The 18,915-nt window shown below is 41.4% G+C and overlaps 1 protein-coding gene across 3 annotated transcripts in view; it reads right to left on the minus strand.

Annotated features, from left to right (window-relative positions):
- Nucleotides 1–1,466: 1,466 nt before the first annotated feature.
- The window catches only part of ZNF592 (zinc finger protein 592), a 39,728-nt gene continuing 22,279 nt past the window's right edge, over nucleotides 1,467–18,915 (minus strand). For all 3 annotated transcript variants that reach the window (XM_062583561.1, XM_062583560.1, XM_062583562.1), the window contains 6 exons: nucleotides 15,540–15,716; nucleotides 14,640–14,799; nucleotides 10,926–11,201; nucleotides 9,107–9,219; nucleotides 5,206–5,341; nucleotides 1,467–3,724 (listed from right to left, as the gene is read on the minus strand). In XM_062583561.1, coding sequence (XP_062439545.1) covers nucleotides 3,176–3,724; nucleotides 5,206–5,341; nucleotides 9,107–9,219; nucleotides 10,926–11,201; nucleotides 14,640–14,799; nucleotides 15,540–15,716 — 1,411 coding nt within the window. In that variant the 3' untranslated portion in view covers nucleotides 1,467–3,175. The remainder of the gene's footprint in view (nucleotides 3,725–5,205; nucleotides 5,342–9,106; nucleotides 9,220–10,925; nucleotides 11,202–14,639; nucleotides 14,800–15,539; nucleotides 15,717–18,915) is intronic.

Below are 18,915 nucleotides of genomic sequence, written 5' to 3' on the forward strand. Positions count from 1 at the left end.
ACATTCAACTTACATCCATTTCCGTGAGGCTCCTGGCCTCACCAGAATGATGGTGGACCATGCCTTCAGGTCAGCCAGACCTGAGACTCAAAAAGACCTGTAGCTGCCTAGGTTGTGTAACCTTTAAAGGTCATGCCTGGCCACCAAATTGATAGGTTTGGCCACCTGCTAATATGGTTGGTAGGAGGCCTTGTAGCTAACAGCCTTGTAAGGCCGTCCCCATTGTGTCTGGGGCTGGATGAAGATGAGGTTTTGCTGCTCTGCACCATGCCATTCTTGAAGGCAGGGTGATGTCCTCTGTTCTAGGGGAAGGGAAGGTGACAGGGGACATATCCACATACCCCTGGCCACCAGCACACTAGGAGGCCCCTGAGATTCTTGCAGTTGCAAATGCAGTTCCTGCAACCTTCCTCTGCTTCAGGCATAGCTTAGGACACTGCCACAATGGCTCAGACCTCCTTGAGGCTCACAGGGCTCCTTCTTCAGGCTTGAAATACATTACTGTTTTCAAATTAAAAACTATTTTTTCTCCTGCACCTCACAGAAAAAGAGGAGCTTGGTGCCTATGTGCTCTCACAGCTGGATGATCTATGTTGTGCTGGGTGTAAAGAGCCACAGCACAGACTTCCAGAACATCATCACACCAGCTCGGACACAGCTAGCTATGCACAGTCTGTACATACTACCCGTGGAAAAGTCTAATCCTCCCGCTGCTCCCAAACCTGCAATTCCTTCATTTAGGAATGGATCCAGGAGAGATCCAGCAAAGGAGCAACACAGACAAGCAGGGGATCTCCTTATTACAAGGAGTAAAAAGCAAAGCAAACCAGACTCAACACAAACATTCATCTACTGTAGCCATAACTGCAGGTTCTTATTTCAAGACCAGTATGAGCCAAGTGGTTAAATGGCATCCTCCTTGCCTGAACCAGAGGACTACAGAAGCCAAGCAGGACTTACACTTGTCCTTTGCTTTACAGAGGTGGCTTTGCTTTCTCCAGACACATTTTACAGCATCCATAATGTGAAAGAGCTGCCTACACCATTTTTCCTATGGCGAGGGGCCTCGAGTCCTAGGAGGGGTATATTGCCCTCCTCAGCAGCTCCCTCACCTTCATGCTACCCTCAGTCCTAAAAAGCCTAAATAGCAGAGGAGAAAATTATCCTTCACAACCTTCAAGTGAGGTTTTGCCACAAGCAGAAAGGCTGCTGTCCATCTGTGGAGGAAAGCAGAAAGCTGCTGCACACAGCTTTACTGAAGCTGCTGAATTATCAGGCATGTTCCCTAGCTTGTGGCAATGATCAAGATCACACAGGACTCTTAATACTAATGAGCAGTCCTTAAAAAATTATCTTCATTTTTCTTGCTGCAGTAGGATATACTTGGAAAATGGTGGCTGGCAGTAGGTCCATTTCCTGCACTAGCTTACCCACATCACCCAGGAAGAACGAAGCCCAGTCAGGCATTGTTGGATGCTTTTATTTGAAATACTTTGAAGTAAACATTATAGCAAGGCACAAATGCCACTGCAGATTAAATAGATATGTGATGGCTTGGGAGTGCCCCCTGCTATTGTTACTCTACATAGGCTACCTTGTAAAACATTCCCTAGGCTAATGTACACAGTATCAAAAAATACAAAGAGTCCAAACTGTTTGTATCAAAACACATTGAGACAAGAAAGTGAGCAATTCAAATGCAATAAGATAAATAGTTTTTAAATTATTTAAACATTGTCATAGTAAACAATAACGAGCAGGATTCTGGCTCAACATAAAAAAAAACAGTATAGAAGATAATTATATTACACAAAAGCATGTGTTTGTTGAGGGGTACAAATGAGGAAATAGCACGGACACAGAGTCAATATGACTAAATGGAAATAAACATCTCCAAAGTAATACATAAAACTGAGTCAAGATGGGAGAAGAGCTATCAAAGGAGCTCGAGTATTTGAAGCATTACAGTATGGCGCTTTCTCAATTCTCCAATCCCCTTTCCGGGAACCGCTCTCCTCCCTGCCTGATACTACGTAGGGAACTTCCTCAGCTACCGAAAGGCACTGCTGCTGACTGCTGCAGGAGACTAGCTTAGCTAGACTAGGTTGATTTTGCTTTGCTGGAATCCTACTATCTACTTCTTAAGCAAGGAGCTTAAAAAAAGCAGATGAGGGGCATCTGTCTCACAGAGTTCCTAGCTGACGTAGTGAACTGTTCGGGGACTATTTCATTCTAGCCGACCCCGAGACAGGGAGGGGAGTTTTCCTGTTTTCTGAACTGTGACATCCAATCTCCAGTGCTCCTCCCTAACACAGAGAGGTACAAGTGTTTATTCACCGGCCACATCGCTCTGCCCAAGCTTCGAGCACGGATAAGACACCAAGTACAAGGTCCAGACTACAGCTGGCTACACCCACCTTCCAGCAGTGCAACTACGTTGACAGGTGACTACAAGGTGGACCAGGCCCTTGTCAATCTGTGACATGCGATTTTGAGCTCTGCTCACACAAGAGGACGGTAGCTATGAAATTCTCTTTGAGGAGAATTCAAATCCATGGCATTTCATTAAATTACCTCGTCGAATAAGATTTTATAAGGGCAATAAAAAAAACTATCTGAAGCTTCAGTACAGCTTACAGCTTGCACCTGTCCTGTGTAATGTAGAAGATCTCATTTCAGCCAGCACAGTCCTGACAAACGTGTTTCACTGAGAGAGCATTATGAATTAAAACGTGTAAAACAAAGACAGGATGGGAAGAGAAAAATAAGTCATAAATATTAGGAGAAAGAAAGCAAGATAGGGAAGGCAAGGCTGGGGCTCCAGGCAGAGGCTGAGGCAGTGCACACTCGAAGGAAGAGAGCTCATCTGAAGGAAACTGCAGTTGCAGAAAGTGCTCCTTGATCCTCAAGAGATGGACAAATTCCAGCGAGAATTCTCGCCCTGCTTTCCCTTTTCACTTCTCTGATCTGGCAGAGATTTAGTGCTTAGGATGCAATGGCGGGGTTTTTTCTTTTTTAAATTTCCCTTACAAATAGAAGTTAACGGAAAGCAATGTCCACCCCAAGAAATCAACAGAATATTTAAAAGATTTGCCCCATCCCCGCCCAGTATTTTGAGTAAAAACCCCCCCAAACAAAAAACCCCAAACAACCAAAAGTTTTTTTTTTTTTTTTTTTAAGTCTTAAGAGACTTTGAATGATTGTTCTGAGAGGTGCTACTAGGACCCTCCACACCGCACATCTGACTATGTTCACAAAGAGCTGAGTCAGTTTTGTACTCTTTGCATTTCAGATTTTCTTCTTCCACCGTAGTGTTCATCTCACCATTATACCCCTCAAGTCCATTCTCATTCATCTCTGCTTGTAACTTCTCTCTCTCCTCTTCTCCCTCCTCTTGCTCCTCCTCTTCATCGTCATCCTCCTCCTCGTCATCCTCCTCCTCCTCCTCCTCCTCTTCATCTTTTACTTTATGAACAATGAAGAGGTGTCTGTTCAGAGAGATCTGAGATGTGTAACACAAGCCACAGAACAAGCACTGATACGTGGAGCTGTCCGTCTTGTGCTGAGGTATGTGTTCCTGAAATTCAGTACTGATGTCTGTTGCAAATCCACATTTAGCACATTTCCAGTGTGCTTTCAGTTTTTTGGCTGGCGGCATGTCTGAACCTGCAGTGGTCTCTGCCTGACCCAGCTCATCTGTTGACATCCTCTTTGGAGATTTTGCCTTAAAAATAAGATTTAAAAGTTACTTTTTTTGTTCTAGCGCATGTAAGAGTAAGCACCTTAGCTTGCTAAATTCCATGCATGTATCTAAAGGCATTTGAGGGGAAACACACATAGGTATTTTGTTACAAACTAAAATGAAGCCATGTCTAAGGGCTCCTGTCTTTCCTGCAAGTACCTAAACACGTCAGGGCTTAGTGCAAGCTCTATTCCAAGAACTTGCATCTTCACCCCAATATGCAGGATCTCAACTGCTATCCTGCCACATGAGTTGGCAGACTTGGGAGGGATTGGCTGGACAGAAACATGATGGAGAAGGAGATTTTGAACTTGATGAGGGAAGCAAAAAGAGTTAGAAAAATGAAACATGATAAACAGAAGGAGAAGCCCACAGAATGGTCACAGCTGAGGGACACAGGAATGGTAATTAGTCCAGGCAATATTTCTCAGATTTAACTGTGGACATTTTTCCCTCCACTCCCGGGCTGTTTCCTCGTGGTGTCTCCATTAATTATAACCCTGCAGCGTGCTTCTCCTCCCCTGAGGATTGCTCACTTGCATAAGCCATTTCATGTGATTTTGTTATCTATGTCTTTGTTTAAGGCACTGTTAGTTAGGGCTGTGTTAGACCCAGTTAGAGACACATGAAGCTACTATCTGTCCAGTTTAGCCAGATGTGCCCTTAATACATCAACTTTGCTGGGTGGAAGCTGCTAACAGCTCCTGGAAGGGAACTCTTGAGTTGCCCCAGATGTTTCCATGTCACTATGCCTGTAAGCGCTATCCAAATATATGGCATAAATATGCTGGGGAGTATGGTTGATATCTCTCAGTACTCTAGTACAGATGTATGATAACTAGCAAAGATAAGGAAAACCTGCTTCTGTTTTTAAAGTAGATGGAGCAAAGAAATTCAATCAGCCAACCTCTCTCCCCCCAAACCAATCCAAAAAAAACTAGCTGAACACTAACATTTGCTGAATAAATATACCCAGTTCTACTTCAGAGAAACACAGTTCTTATATGTAGCAGATCTAATAAGATTTTAAAACAGAAAACCAATCTTTACATAAGTAACAGAAAAAACAAGGCGGAGAAGAGGAAAAAATGTGTCAGACTACTGTACCTCAAGGAAACAGAATACAATGACATAGGAAAATGAGAGTCATTACAAACCTAAATTAGATCTGGTTACAGAGTAGACTGACAAAAGGCCAATAAAACACAGGGTCATATGTTCAAGAATATCTTGAAAAAGGCAAGATACATTGCCCTGGTGCTGCCACAGCTCAGCTGCACTTTCACTTTTGATCACAACACTGTCAGAAAGAAATAAACTGGGTGGAGTTTAGAGAGGAGGAAAGAAATCTGCTGTATGGATGAGAGGGCTTTACTGCTGCAAGGCTGCAGCTCAACACGACACCCTAAGTGAACAGCTACTCGCCAGGAATATTTATTTTTCAATGAAAATATATCAGTTACTTCTGCTGTGTCTCTCTCTGGAACTTTTGCTTTGGCCATCTGGGATAAGTCTGGGTTTTTGATGCCGTGCATGAGGCTGATGTGATTCTCCAGCATGAATGGCTGAGGAAATGTCTGGTTTTCATCTGTGCAGTACCTTGGAAATACAAAAGGAGGAAAAATATTAGAGGAGAGGCCCAACTATTCATTTCCATACAAACGGCTCTTTGTTAAGTGTCAAACCAATAGATGTCATTGCAGACAGAAGCTGGTGAGTAATGTACTATTAAGATTACCAAAATATGCAGCAAATTGTTGTTCTAATAATAAAATATTACCCCTAGCAAAAATCAACAACAGTTTAGAGTTCACCACTGTAAGCACAAGTGAGAATGAAAGTAGGGCACCTATTTATGGTACACGAGCAAATAAATACAGGGACTAGCAGAGATCAGGCCCACTGTGATACATGCTACACAAGCACAAGATAAATAGTCAAGATGGAAAAAGCAGGGGAGAAAAGTTACTCTCAGATGAGAAGCCAGTACACAGAGAGACCTCAAGACTGTGTGACACGGAGGAGGCTTCCAGCAGACCCAGATTCAGCACCCAGCTGTCCCAAGTACTAATGTAGTTTTCCCTCCACAGACCACATTTATTATCATACGCAAAGTTCTTATAACACTGCTAAACTTGCAGCTTTGACGATAATGTAGTCAGAAAAACTTGCAAATACATGACTCATATGCATACATGTTAAGACTTGGGGAGGATTCAACAGCTGCCCAAGACCATGGCTGAAATTTCAAAAGGAGATGTGAAGGGGCAGTGCCATCTGCTAATCTTCCCTCCGTGATGACTGGGGTTTACTGGAAATAAGGGTCAGATCTTGCAGCCACATTAAAAAAAGAAAATCCCTGTAGCACAGGCAAGTATTAGGAGTTGGGAAACCCAAGATTGACTTCAAACTCTTCTGCTAACTGCCAGCATGATGTGCAGAAGGTCTGTCAGCTAAGCATCAACCTGAGAAATGAGGAAAGCAATACCAGATTTCTGTGAAGTACATAAATTGCAATTGAAATGTAGGCAGCAAGGGATGAAAAGCAACAGATAGAGGATGAAGAATATCTGGGCAATAAATATTTTTTTTTTTAAAGGAGAGAAGTTCCCTACTGATCTTCTAGCTTCTTGACTAGATGGAAATTAAATAATAGTCAGTAATGATGTGAAAATGCAGACATGCTCACGCAGTATTTCTGTTTTTAAACTGAAACCATTTGGATGATAAATCAATATTTAATAATGATGGAATTTTTCTCCCTCACAGAGTCAGTAAGAGAGTCTATTAAGTAGTATTTATCAAAAATAAACATTTCTAAAATCAAGTGTTCTAGACAGTTTGTACTTAAGACTTGGAAAATAACAGTAAGTTCCGATAACAATAACCAAATAAATTATGAAAAAAAAAAACCACCAGATTATTTTGCAGTTTTCTCTAATATGGAATCCTTCCCACGTGAGCAGGGAGAGACGTTTTCCTAACCTTAATTATTCCAGTGGCAAGCTCGGCAGAAGAGTGTTCAGACAGTCCTCCATCAATAATTTCTCCCTACAAAGTTAACATAAGGCAGAGACCTAAGCGCAGCAGGGGGGAAAAGGGGAAAAAATATCACAGCTTGAAATGTTAAAGCAAGGGGGAGGTGGCCTACAAGACAGCATGCTGGTGTTGCAAGAAATATTCAGCTATTAGATCAATGAGAAATTTACTCAGACTTCCATATTTCACATGGAAATCCAGGAATAGAGAGGATGACATGAAGTCAAGGCACTAAAAACTCTGAAGGGAACAACAGTGAATAGCAAGACTGATTCAAGGCCTGGTGGGAGGAAGGAAAACAGATACCAGAACCCAAGGAAAGAGATACAATGCCTTAAAGAGCAGGGGAAGTAGCAAGAGGAGGAATTCAAAGAGATGAGAGAATGTTTGAGTGGCAGCAAAAAAGGTGGTTTTTGGAACAGCATTCTGGGCAAACTAAAAGGGATTGAACCAGTTCAGAAACACAGGGACTGTGATTGAAAACAGGATTTAGGAAAAGACCAGATGGACAAAGACCCATCCCCATCTACCGGTATAGAAACTTTTCTTGGTTCTAATGCATGCAGGTAGGAAGATGGTTGGAGGTGACCCTGAGGGCAACCAAAGATGGGGGATGTAAGTAGGGAGGAGCATGACCACAGAGACTGAATATTGAGACACATCAAAGTCAACCAGCTGACAAAGGGAAGACCAAACAGTAGACCTCAGACCCTAAGAGAAGCTGTTGGAGGTACTGAGACAAATATTTCAAGGAAGAGGTTTAATCTGAAGGGTGCCTTGACCTCAGTAAGTCTATCACTGCTATGATGAAAGACAACACAACCACCATCCAATTAAGACTCATCAGTGCATTTTGAGAAGGGGTAATTACAAGTTTGAGAATTAAACACAACCACAGTTCACCTGAATGTGTAGCTAGGTCTTCTCTACTGTAAATACAGACTTCGGGTGCTTGGGTGAAGCTTTGCATGCACAACTGCCTGTTGTTCTGAAAAACTGAACTCTTGGGTCTGTACAAGCTAATGCATATGGTAGGCTGGCAAATCTCAGGTTTTTATGCATTTCCATACAAATCCTTCTTCCCAGCGAGGCATTAGGTTCATACCCATACATTCCACTTTGAAAACAAGTGAGCCAGAGAGAACAGATTTATACAAACCAGGTGCATGTAAATCCATAAACCACTGCCCACAAACTTTACATAGAACAAAAGATACTTATAAACAAAAGTTTCATCTTCTCCAGAGGTGTCAAGTCACAACTTAGTAAAAAGAAATGGAAAATTTAGAAGTCTTGTATCAAAAATGCATAGGACACTTACTCCTACCAGGCCTTATTGGTGTTGCCAGTTCTTCCTCCATTTACTAAATGCTATTGTGGCTCACTATGCTGTCCAGAGAATAAAGTATATAAGGCAGGTACTGTTCAAAATAGGCTTTTAGTAATTTTAAGTGAAGTAAAGTGATAGCTCACTTTTAGAAACACTTGCCTTGGACCGAAATTATAGTTAAACAACTAATCCCACAACCTATGTCACAGAAAATTTCCCTCCAAGTAGAAATGTGCTTTAATTCTTTTTCAGAAGAAGCTCTCAGAATGAGACAGTAGTCAGGTCAGCGTAATTGCTTGGGGTATGACTTATGCTATTACAATAGACAAAAACACAATAGTTGTGGAGGCAGTTTTGTAACTGTTGGGCTTTTTCCTGAAATGAGACTACATTCACAACTAAAAGATGCTCATCAGCAATGACTTTCACTCACTGCTGATTTACATAGCTCACTGGAAGTCTCCAAATCCATTTTCCAACTTTGGGGTACACCTTCCCAAGGAAATCCAACAGGCTTAATTCTCCACTGTCCTGCAGCTCGTGCAGTCAGCTGTGCCTGTGTAGAGACTGGTGGCAAGATCTAGTGTCCCAATTCTTTAGTGTTTTGTGTATCTTTTGCACCATTTTTGCATCATTTTTTTCACATGTAAGGCACCAAAATGATGCACGACTACACACACTATGAAAAAAGTAAGATTGACCCAGTATTTTATTGGCCATTTCATGACAGTGTGCAACGTAATTCTCATTTTGCACCTGCAGATCCCAAATCGGACCTTACCCTAAGTTTCCAAAGAGCATTTTACAGCCAAAACCAAGGATTTATTTTAGCCACCAATTCTCTCATGTTTAACATATTCTTCGTCTCACTCTCCTTCAGTAATTTATAGCCTGGAGCAGACAGAAGCAGATGCGATCTATTACAAAGGGCTTCCAAACTTGAAAATTTAGCTTGCTGTTGAAAACAAATTTGAAGAGTGGCATTCAGTACTTACCAGCAAGTGTAAACTTTCTTTGCTGTGTCATGATTATTGCGGATGTGTCTACGCAGACTGTTAGAAGCATTAAATGAGCGTTCACACTGTCGACAGGGATATCTCTTCATAGACTAGCAGAAGAACAGAAATATCTTTTAACAACAGGGAGACAGAAGACATTGATTGGATTCTAACATACCCATGCTGTTCCTCTCAGTTGCAAAAAAATCTCTCTTCCACTGATAGAGATCGTCAAGATTTTGGGGTCTCACATATATACAGCCCAACAGTTTGCTAATCTCAGCACTGGTTTTCTAGAACTCAGGACAAGTTAAAGCACACGCCTCTTTTTTTTTTTTTTTTAAATAGGAATTGCATTAGTTACTCCTGCCTATAGTGAAGTGGGTTCACTTCACTATAGGACCCTATGAAATTAATTCAGCAGCTACAAAACTATCTCCAGACCTAGCTTTTGCAGAATCTTCTGAGAAACTTTCTGCTCCTTGAGTTCCTGCCAGTCTTTTTGGCAGAAACCAAACAGAGGAAAAAGGAGCAGACAGTATTAGATGTCATCTCTGCTTTGCTAAGAGCAGGTGGAAGGTCCTTCCTTTCTCTCCCCCCAAACAAGGCAGGGCCCCAGCATGAAGTGCAAGTCCACTTACTCTTCTCTTTCCTTGTATTTCATCATAACAAAAAAGTAGGATATTAAAGAGTCCTACCTGTTATCCATTTATTTCTATGTCTCCTGATGTTACTGCCCTGTAACATCTATCTGAAATTAAGCTCCTTGGTATAATCCGCATGCATTCCATTCACGTCTTCTTGGACTTTTTTAATGAATGAATGTATGTATTAAACTTAACTATTTGGCAAGTTTCCTACATCTGTAGAAGTTAGATGGAAAAATCCAGCACTCTCACCATGCCACAATCCTTTCCTCTTGATACTTATTAAGTGTGCAATCCTACACTCCCCAATTCAAGCTACAAGGAATCAAAGATGATGATCCAGACTTCCACAGCTTCTGCTCATGGGACTCAAAGTAAGAGTGACTCAGTGCATCAAATGAGAAGTCCTGATGCCAAAGTACGAAGAAATCTGGCTGCACATGACATCTTGGCCAATGTTCTGCCAGTGAGTAAGGATTAACTTGACAGAACTAGGTCAAAGAAACACAAGGCCTGAGCCATATAAAACCAACAAAACTGAGATTTACACTTCCTATAATGATAGCTCTGCACACTGCATATCTGTTAAACGAATATTCCCCAGTTAGATGTTCTGTGATATTTAGCAAAAAATACTCTGTTTAGAGGAATTGCATTTCCTTCCTTAACTTTGCGTTCAGTGTTTTTAGACTATTTTTTATCGTAACTATAACCTTACTTCCAGTTACATTTTACTCAGAATACAGTCCATGCTATACTGCACTGGTTCACATGGTAGGTTTGTACCATCACTAACATTGTCACACTAGGGGAAGAGTATCTGCTGAAGGAAACTGTAAACACAACTTAAGAACACCCAGAAGAAATTCTAATGCTGCTGACTATTAAATAATCAGCTGGAGAAGACACAACTTTCCATCCCCTTACCCGAATGAGCAGACAACGAAGCCTGACACTAGATGCAGTGGGAGAAGAAAAGAAAAAAAAAGGATGAGGTACGCAGGTTGTTGGATATACTGCCAAGGACAGAAAATGGGCTTACAAGATGCTATCTCATTATTTCATTCTGGTCCTCCTCTCACTCCTCACTGAGCTGACAAACAGATTTTGAAAAAAGTTTTTCTTTTTTTCCAAAATATTAACAATTATCGGATTCTTTGTGTCCTTACCCTTCCATGACTTCTCTTCATGTGGGACACATAGGTTTCCCGATCAGGGATCCACTGTGAACATTCCTTACAAGTCCAACCAGTTCTTCTCAGTCTGGACTTCGATTCAGGATTGCGTTCCACCCTCATGTCCTTCCTTGGCAGAGAGGAGTGGGAAGTCCCATTGGCGACTGAGAGCTCCTTTGGTGAAGTGTGAACCTGGTTCCTTGACGCTTTCTCAGACTTCTGTCGAAAGTTTGAGAGCTCCTCAGGGTTTTGGGGGACTCCATGAACACCCTGGATAGTAATAATAATAGAATCAAACATGACAAGAGAGCACAAAAGATACACGGAACTACTGAAGAGAGCTCGGCATAAGGCTACAAAGACGATTAGGGGACTGGAGCATCTCTCTTATGAGGAAAGGCTGCGAGAACTGGGACTCTTCAGCCTGCAGAAGAGAAGACTGAGGGGGAATCTTGCCAATGTATACAAATATCTTAAGAGAGGGTGTCAAGAGGATGGGGCCAGTCTCTTTTCAGTGGTGCCCACTGACAGGACAAGAGGCAATGGGCACAAACTGAAACACAGGAAGTTCAACTTGAATATGAAGAAAAACTTCTTTACTGTGTGGGTGACAGAACACTGGAACAGGTTGTTCACACAGGTTGTGGAGTCTCCTCCTCTGGAAATATTCAAAACCTGCCTGGTTTTGAATGCCTGGACGCAATCCTGTGCAATGCACTCTAGGTGACCCGGCCTGAGCAGAGGTGTTGGACTAGGATGATCTCCAGAGGTCCCTTCCAACCTCACCCATTCTGTAATTCTGTGCTTCTGTGACATTTAAATATAATTTATATATGTTTATAAATTGAAGTGTATTATACATCTATTATTTAAATAAATAATCCACGCCTCCCCCCAACAATATGTTCATCACTCCTATATATCTTCCCATTTCCCCATGAAACTGGCTATAACACTTTGCCTGACAAGAGATTTTCCCACAGAAACACAAAGATCTTATTTATGTTTCCTGCATGACAACAGCAGCTCCTTGGTGCTGTCTGTTTAACATTTTGGATGAGCTCTGAGAACTCTGGTTAAAAAGGGAAGATGTAATGAAGAGAAATGTTAATTATCATTATTTCAAGAGCCTAAACTCTAAGTAAAGATGTTGCTTTGGTAAGCTCCAAATGAAATGTTTGCTGTTTTCTCAAGGGCTCCAAAGCTGCTTGATCTATGCTCAAAGAAAGAGAAAAGTCCACCTCTCAGTTTCTCCTACCCTACTTCGTACAATTCCACAGCTACTATTGCTATGCACATTTTCACAGTTTAAAACTTTGCTCTTTTACAACTAAAAGCAAGTATTAAGCCAGAAACCAGCCTTATAAGGCATATGTCTTCAGGCTTCTTAGTCATTCAACAGGCCAAAATCCAAAGTCCCTCAGAAAGTTATTTTAACAAAGAAATTTGAACATAAAGAAGATAATACAGAAATGAAGAGCTGTGGGAAAGCAAAAGCAAGTAAAACAGCAACATACCAATGAAACCTCAAGAAACTCCCCCAGGAACAACAACAGTGCACCCACACAAAAGGATAATTTAGAGGTTTAACTGTGCACAGTAATTAATAACAGGTGAAGTTTCAACACATGCAAGCCCGAGGCCTTTAGAAGTCTTTTTTTGGGTTGGACACCAAGCAGAACCTTCAAAACACAAGGTCTCATCCGCTTTGCACCCGATCCAGCTGATGTCCGCAGGAGCTGTTTCATGCAGTAGCACGGGAATGACAGCTGTCCCACAGCATCACTAGCTATTTAGGGTAATTCAAACACTTCACATTTCTCCCCTTGTGGAAAGCCAGAGAGTGTTTTATGAACAAAGAATACATTACTAACCATTATTCCACTCTTCCTGGTATTACACCACAGCAAGGAGAAAGAAAGAAAGAAAGAAAGAAAAAAGCAACACGGAAAAGTGAACTGACTTCACTGCAGAGTCAATAATGGGAACAAGACTTTCTAACTTTAACCTCTAACCTTCTAACTTCTCTAACTCTTACACTTTAACAACTGAAAGTCAGAAAAGACATGAAGGCACAAGGTTTCTTTACCTTTTTTATGGGCACAAATCAGAGAGCATCTACCATGAATTCTATATTGCACAAAGGAACCCGATCTGATAGGAAAGGAGATTGGCTAGTACAACTGTTACCCTGCGACAGTCAAAAAGCCTTCTTCAACTACAATTTCAAAGACCCAACGATGGCTAAATGAGGCCTTGTTGTTTAAAGACAAAAGTTTAGCAGTCAGGATGTCAGAGCGCTGGGCACAAACAGCTGCAGGCAAGTCCTTGGGGCTGCGATTTGCAAATGAGCTGCAATAAATTGTGTACCTCAAGCCCGTTCATTAGTGTTGGGTTTGAACGCCTCTTTGAAAGTCTCAGCCTTAATCTCGTCTCCATTTTCCCTGCTATAATACAGGAAGATTAGTAATCATCAGCTTCACAGGAGGGCTTCATATTTGAATTCATTAATGCATGCAAAGCATTCCTAGATTTGCAAGTTAAAGACATGAGGGAAGAGAGCAAAGAAGCAGTTTTCAAATGATTTTCTCTTTTGAGAGTGTGCTAACAAATCTTCTTGCTTTTTTAAAGTGCAAGTATAAACAAAATAAAATCACTGATTTAAAAACTTATGTCACTATTCTTTCTAATCAAAAGGAAGTAAGACTTTGCAAGCTCTTTTTCTTTAAATGCACCAGGAAGTCTTCTGAGAGGATTTCCACGGCAGTGTTGTTAGATACTGTACATAGAAACACACTGACTAAAACAACAATAAATGTGGCACTCAGACCTTCATGGTATAATCAAATCTACAGGTCTTTACATGCATCCCGCTATGAACCATCAGCGAATGGAAAAGAATAGGCTTTTCATATGTATAGAAGTACTACAAATGGTAGTGAAATTACTACAGTGCTTCTCGGAATATGAGCTACTATTGAGGAAGTGCAGCCTTGAAGCGCTTTCCATATCACTAGTCCCACCAAGTTTTTTGGCTCCCACACAACTACCAATCTCCAAATAATCTTCTGGAGCACCCTGTGCTGCACAGGGCTTGCCATGGACCAGCGTCAGTGTGGATGAGCAAGGCAGCAGGTCTGATCTCTCAAAAACTAGCACCTCTGCAGCAATTGCTCCTGCTGCCTCTCTCATTCCCCTCTTGTGATCTGATACATTTCTTCCGGCAAGCAGAGCATTTTGGGAAGCAGGGCTTCAAATGTCACGCAGCCTCTCTCAGAGGCAGCTGCAAGGTGGCCAGAGAAAATTCACCTTTCGTTACATAACTTGAGTAATGCCATGGGTAGTGAACTCTTCTCCCTGCCTCCCCAGCAAAGATAAAGCTCCCCCTAGTCCTCCAAATTTAATCACTTCTTTTGGTTTAATATAGAACAGTTAACAATCAGAAAGATTTATCTGCAGGAAACTAGCTTTTTCATTAGGCTAAATTTCATGTAGATGAGAGTAATTGCCTGTACTATTACCAACTAACACAAAATGCTCTCTACTGATGTTTCCACAGTACTAGAAGTTTTTGTAATCTATTTTCCACTAATGTGTTGACTAATTAGAACTTTCCACTTCCTTAAACCATTCCTTTACGTAGCTGCTGCAAACTCTCTGAGAACTCAGAAAATAACTCATATCAGTAAGTTAGTGGAAGTTACCTACCTTAACATGCTGCATTAATTGCTGTTTCTGCATATACACCAGCTGACACTGTGGGCACTTAAACACTCCAACTAACAACTTGTTGGCATTCTGCTGGAAGTGCTCTTGGAGCAGTTTCTTCTTGTTAAAGACAGTCTCGCAAGAGCATTTGTAGATCACCCTGGAACAATTAAAAAAAAGGAAGCTCACTCTCTCTTCATTAGTTATCTTACGACGACAGTGGAAAAAGCTATCTCAGCAACTTAACTTCAGGAAGGGATGTGCTTCTGATGAGCGCTGCACTCTCAGTGTATTGTCAACAAACACCCACATAGACCACCAAACCATTAACTCAATTGGGAAGAACAACAGAATGCCTTAGGCATCTACCACAGTTTTCCAAAAATAAGTTTGCTTATATGCATATGCATGACTACCTACATGTGTGTAGCTACATATTACTGCCAATCTGACCTTTCCACAGTCCCTGCCTTAAGGCACACATTTTCGGCCCTAGCTCAAAGCTTGGAAGGCAAAGCTACGGAGGAGAAAGAAAAGGATATTTTCTCTTGTGATTTTCTGGTGCAAATCAATAATTACCCTGGAATCATTTACCAAGAGGTACCGCTCTGGTTCCTGCTGGACAAAGAGGCGATGATCAAGATCCTGTTTTTGCATACCCAGGCCCCTCTCCTCCTAGCCGAGAAGACTGTGTTCATATTGAGGAGAGCTGGCCATGGTTAGGGATGAACCCCTGTCAACAGACAAAGCAGTAGCTCTTCTTCTGCCATAAAGACTGAAAATACTACTACTACTACTACTAACAATAATAATAATAATAATAAAACTGGGACAGAAACGGGGAATTCTGGAGCTACCCAGAAAAGGGTAAGATCATAAAGATAACTACAAAATACTTACTGAGTAGTCTTGTGAGGCTCTGTTGGGTGCTGGCTAGTCATGTGAGCAGTGGTGCTGTCTGCTGACTTGAAGGCCATCGGACAAAAAGAACACTTGTGGAAGACTTCGCAGTGTTTCTCATGAATGTGTACTTTCAGCATCGCTAGGGTCATAAAGACAACTCCACAATGGATGCATCTGGAAGACATATGAAAGAAAGAGCTGAATTACCTGTACAATATTGCTTCCAACAAACAAATGCAACTGGAAAGCACCAGAATGGGAGGTACCAGTCTATGGTGGGTCCTCTTTTAGTCTCTTCAGTAGCAACATGGAAGAGGTGAGGAGGAATGTGATACAGGAATTCAAAAGCTGGACACATCCCATGACTACATGTTAGCAAAAATCAAACAGAACTGTAAAAGAAACCTTCAGAGCTTAACACAACCCAGAAAGAATAAAAGAAGATGCAGGTTGGTAAAAATGCAATTGTTGCATCTGTGAAAGTCAATTCAGTCACAGGTGCAAACAAAGAACTCAGAAAGTAGAAGTATCTGATGAGATCTCTGGGTAATAATAGGCAGCAGTTATTCTCCAGTACAAAACAAAACCAAAAGCAAAAGGAGCAACAGAGAATATTCAGCTGGGGAATCTTCAGTAACCTGTATGATTGCTCCTCTCATACTATACTAAGCATCAGGAAATAATGACAGAAACAGCAAATATACTAAAAACCGCGACAGAAACATCTAAGAAATTGATTAAGCTCATTAAAATCATGAAGATACAGGTGTCTGACTGAATAGCGCTTGATCTGGCAGCTGGGAAGGCACCCCAGGAGGAAAGAAAGGAAGAAGTCCTTGCAGAGGTTGTGTATGGAGCCAAAAGACTCTTCTTTGCAGCCAAAACCAAAGACTCAGGTCCAGGAGGGTAACTATGGTCATCCAGCCATTTCTAGCCTGCCATTTCTAGCCTGCCACTCTTCTCAAAACACTTCGGGACAGACCTCGACTGATACTCCCCAAGATAGCAACAAGTGACAGCTGTACTATATTTAGCTTTAATATCCCTTCCAAGCGTTCACCTAACTGTTTAGCTTATTAAGGAAGCCACAAACACTACAAGGGCATATGAGGATGGAGATAACCTGGCCTCATTTGGCTTGGGCCATGCCAGCTGAAGAGTTTCCCATCTTGAGCGGGCCAGACAGGAGCACCTAGTCTGCCTAGGGACCAAAACAGCTCTAGTGATTGCTCCTAACTAAATTCAATCAAAATGACTAACAACAGATCCCTGTTTGAGCCAACGCAGCACTTATCGATTGTTATAATGAACGAGCTCTCCCATGAGGAGCTTGGCTGGTCCATGGTAGGGGGCAGTGCTTCCGCTAGGAGGATGCAAGAGACAAATGAGGGCTAATTTCATCCAGTGAGCCAAACTGCAGCCCGGGGTTAAGTTCCTTTATAAAAAAAATATATATTTTTTCTTAATTCTGAGATTTCCCACTTACTAGGAGCACTACTAGTGTTTAAGCACTCAGCAGCACTGTGGCAGACAGTATACCACTAGCTCTGTTCCAGATGGGACCCCAGCTATCCTAGCAACTGGAAGAACACCAAATCTGTATCAAAAACAAACAAGCCACTAAATTATCTCTCCATCCAAATGAGCCTTCTGACAGAGTTTGGGGAACAACTTTGTGCTTTGAAGCTGTACTTCAAAAGATCATGATGCATTGGCCAGCCCAAGCTAGCCAAACCTTCTCCCCCTAAATGCATACAAACACAAATGCTATTTTCTTAAATTTAGAAAGAAAATCAGTGATATCAACAGCTGTCGTTGTCTCCTGAAACGCATGAAAATATTCTACTTGGATAGTTCTGCCTTCAAGCCTGGCCCTCTGTCATATGAGACGCAGAAAGAGTCTCATATACTCTATTATAGTAACACCAGGAATTGTGTCATTATGGGAGACTAAATTCCCAAGTATAAATGGAAGAGCAAATACTGATTCTGACAATAAGGTCTAGCCATTATATCCAGGAATATCTGACCAGATTCTTCAACAAACACTCACTGAATTAACAGGAGATGTTTCTGCATTATGTTTGGTTTTGGTAAGTACTAAAGATCTTATACAGAATTAGCAATGCTCTTGACTCTGGGTCAAGCTGATTTAATTTACAGTAAATGGCAGTTTAAACAAAAGCCTCTTCATAACCAAGAACTCCAGTGCCAAAAGGATAAACTTGGACAAAGTAAACTAATTAGTGGAGCAAAGCGGATGGAGGATCTCAGAGGTTTGCCATGTAATTTCTGTAAATAACAAATTCTGATTATCATCCAAGCACAGGGGAACAATTCACAGGAGAAGATATTAGGATAGCCTCAGGCCAAGGAGGGGTAGGGTAAAAGTCTTGGAAAGAATCACACAAGAAGAGATAAATCTACAAGATGTTGTCTTAACCCTCTAAATATTTCTTTCTTATGCTGTCGTGTTCTGGCCCCTGAACTCTCTGGACGGCACTGAGTAGGGAAACGAATGCCATGCAGTGCCACGTCAGCAGGGACAGCTGGAAGGTGCTAGAGGTACTCGGAAAAGGGTGGAGCGGCGACATTTGGAGACGTGCAGAAAGCAGCTCTTAGAATAGGCTTGCTCATTTTAATTTCTGAGTAAGACCTTTCCCCTCATCTTCAATGTAATCACTAGCTATGACTAAACCAAATTAAAACAATCTTACTCCAAATTTAAGTGAGTGAACTGGGATGTTAGCAGAAAAGGAAACAGAACATGGACTGATCAGAAAAACAAAAACCAAACTCAGAATTTCTAAGAAATACAGGGGTATGGTGAGAAGTAGAAAAAGTCAAGCTGATCCTGAGAAGGTTTTAAACGAACTCCTAGGCTTTTAATTTCTGCAAGAAACAAAAATAAAAGGAAAAATCTAAAGTCACTACATGACAAGGCAGATGTCACGGATTATCTAGATCTGGTTCTACAACAGGAATATTTAATCTGTTTTCAACAACGGCAACAGTATCAACCCCACAGCAGAGATAGGAACAACAAGAATGGCATAGATGCAGGCATTCACCTGTCTGGTGGATTCAGCTTCCACAGGTGAGTTTGAGTGGATGAGAATTAAGAGAGAAGAAATTTAACTTCTAGAGAAGCTAGCTGAAGCTAAAGAATTCCCTAAATATCATTCTTGAGCTCTGTCTTGCTTCAGATCTTCATTAATGATGTTGGCACAGAGAGCAGATACTCACTAATGACATCTGCAGATGGATCAAAGCTAGCATTACTGACAAGGATTAAGCCATCATAAAGATATTACTGTAATACATCTGGAATGAAAAATATTTTTTGAAAAACGCAAGGTCACACACTTAAGAA

The sequence above is a fragment of the Rhea pennata genome, chromosome 10 (genome assembly GCF_028389875.1).
Source record: "Rhea pennata isolate bPtePen1 chromosome 10, bPtePen1.pri, whole genome shotgun sequence".
NCBI lineage: Eukaryota > Metazoa > Chordata > Aves > Rheiformes > Rheidae > Rhea > Rhea pennata.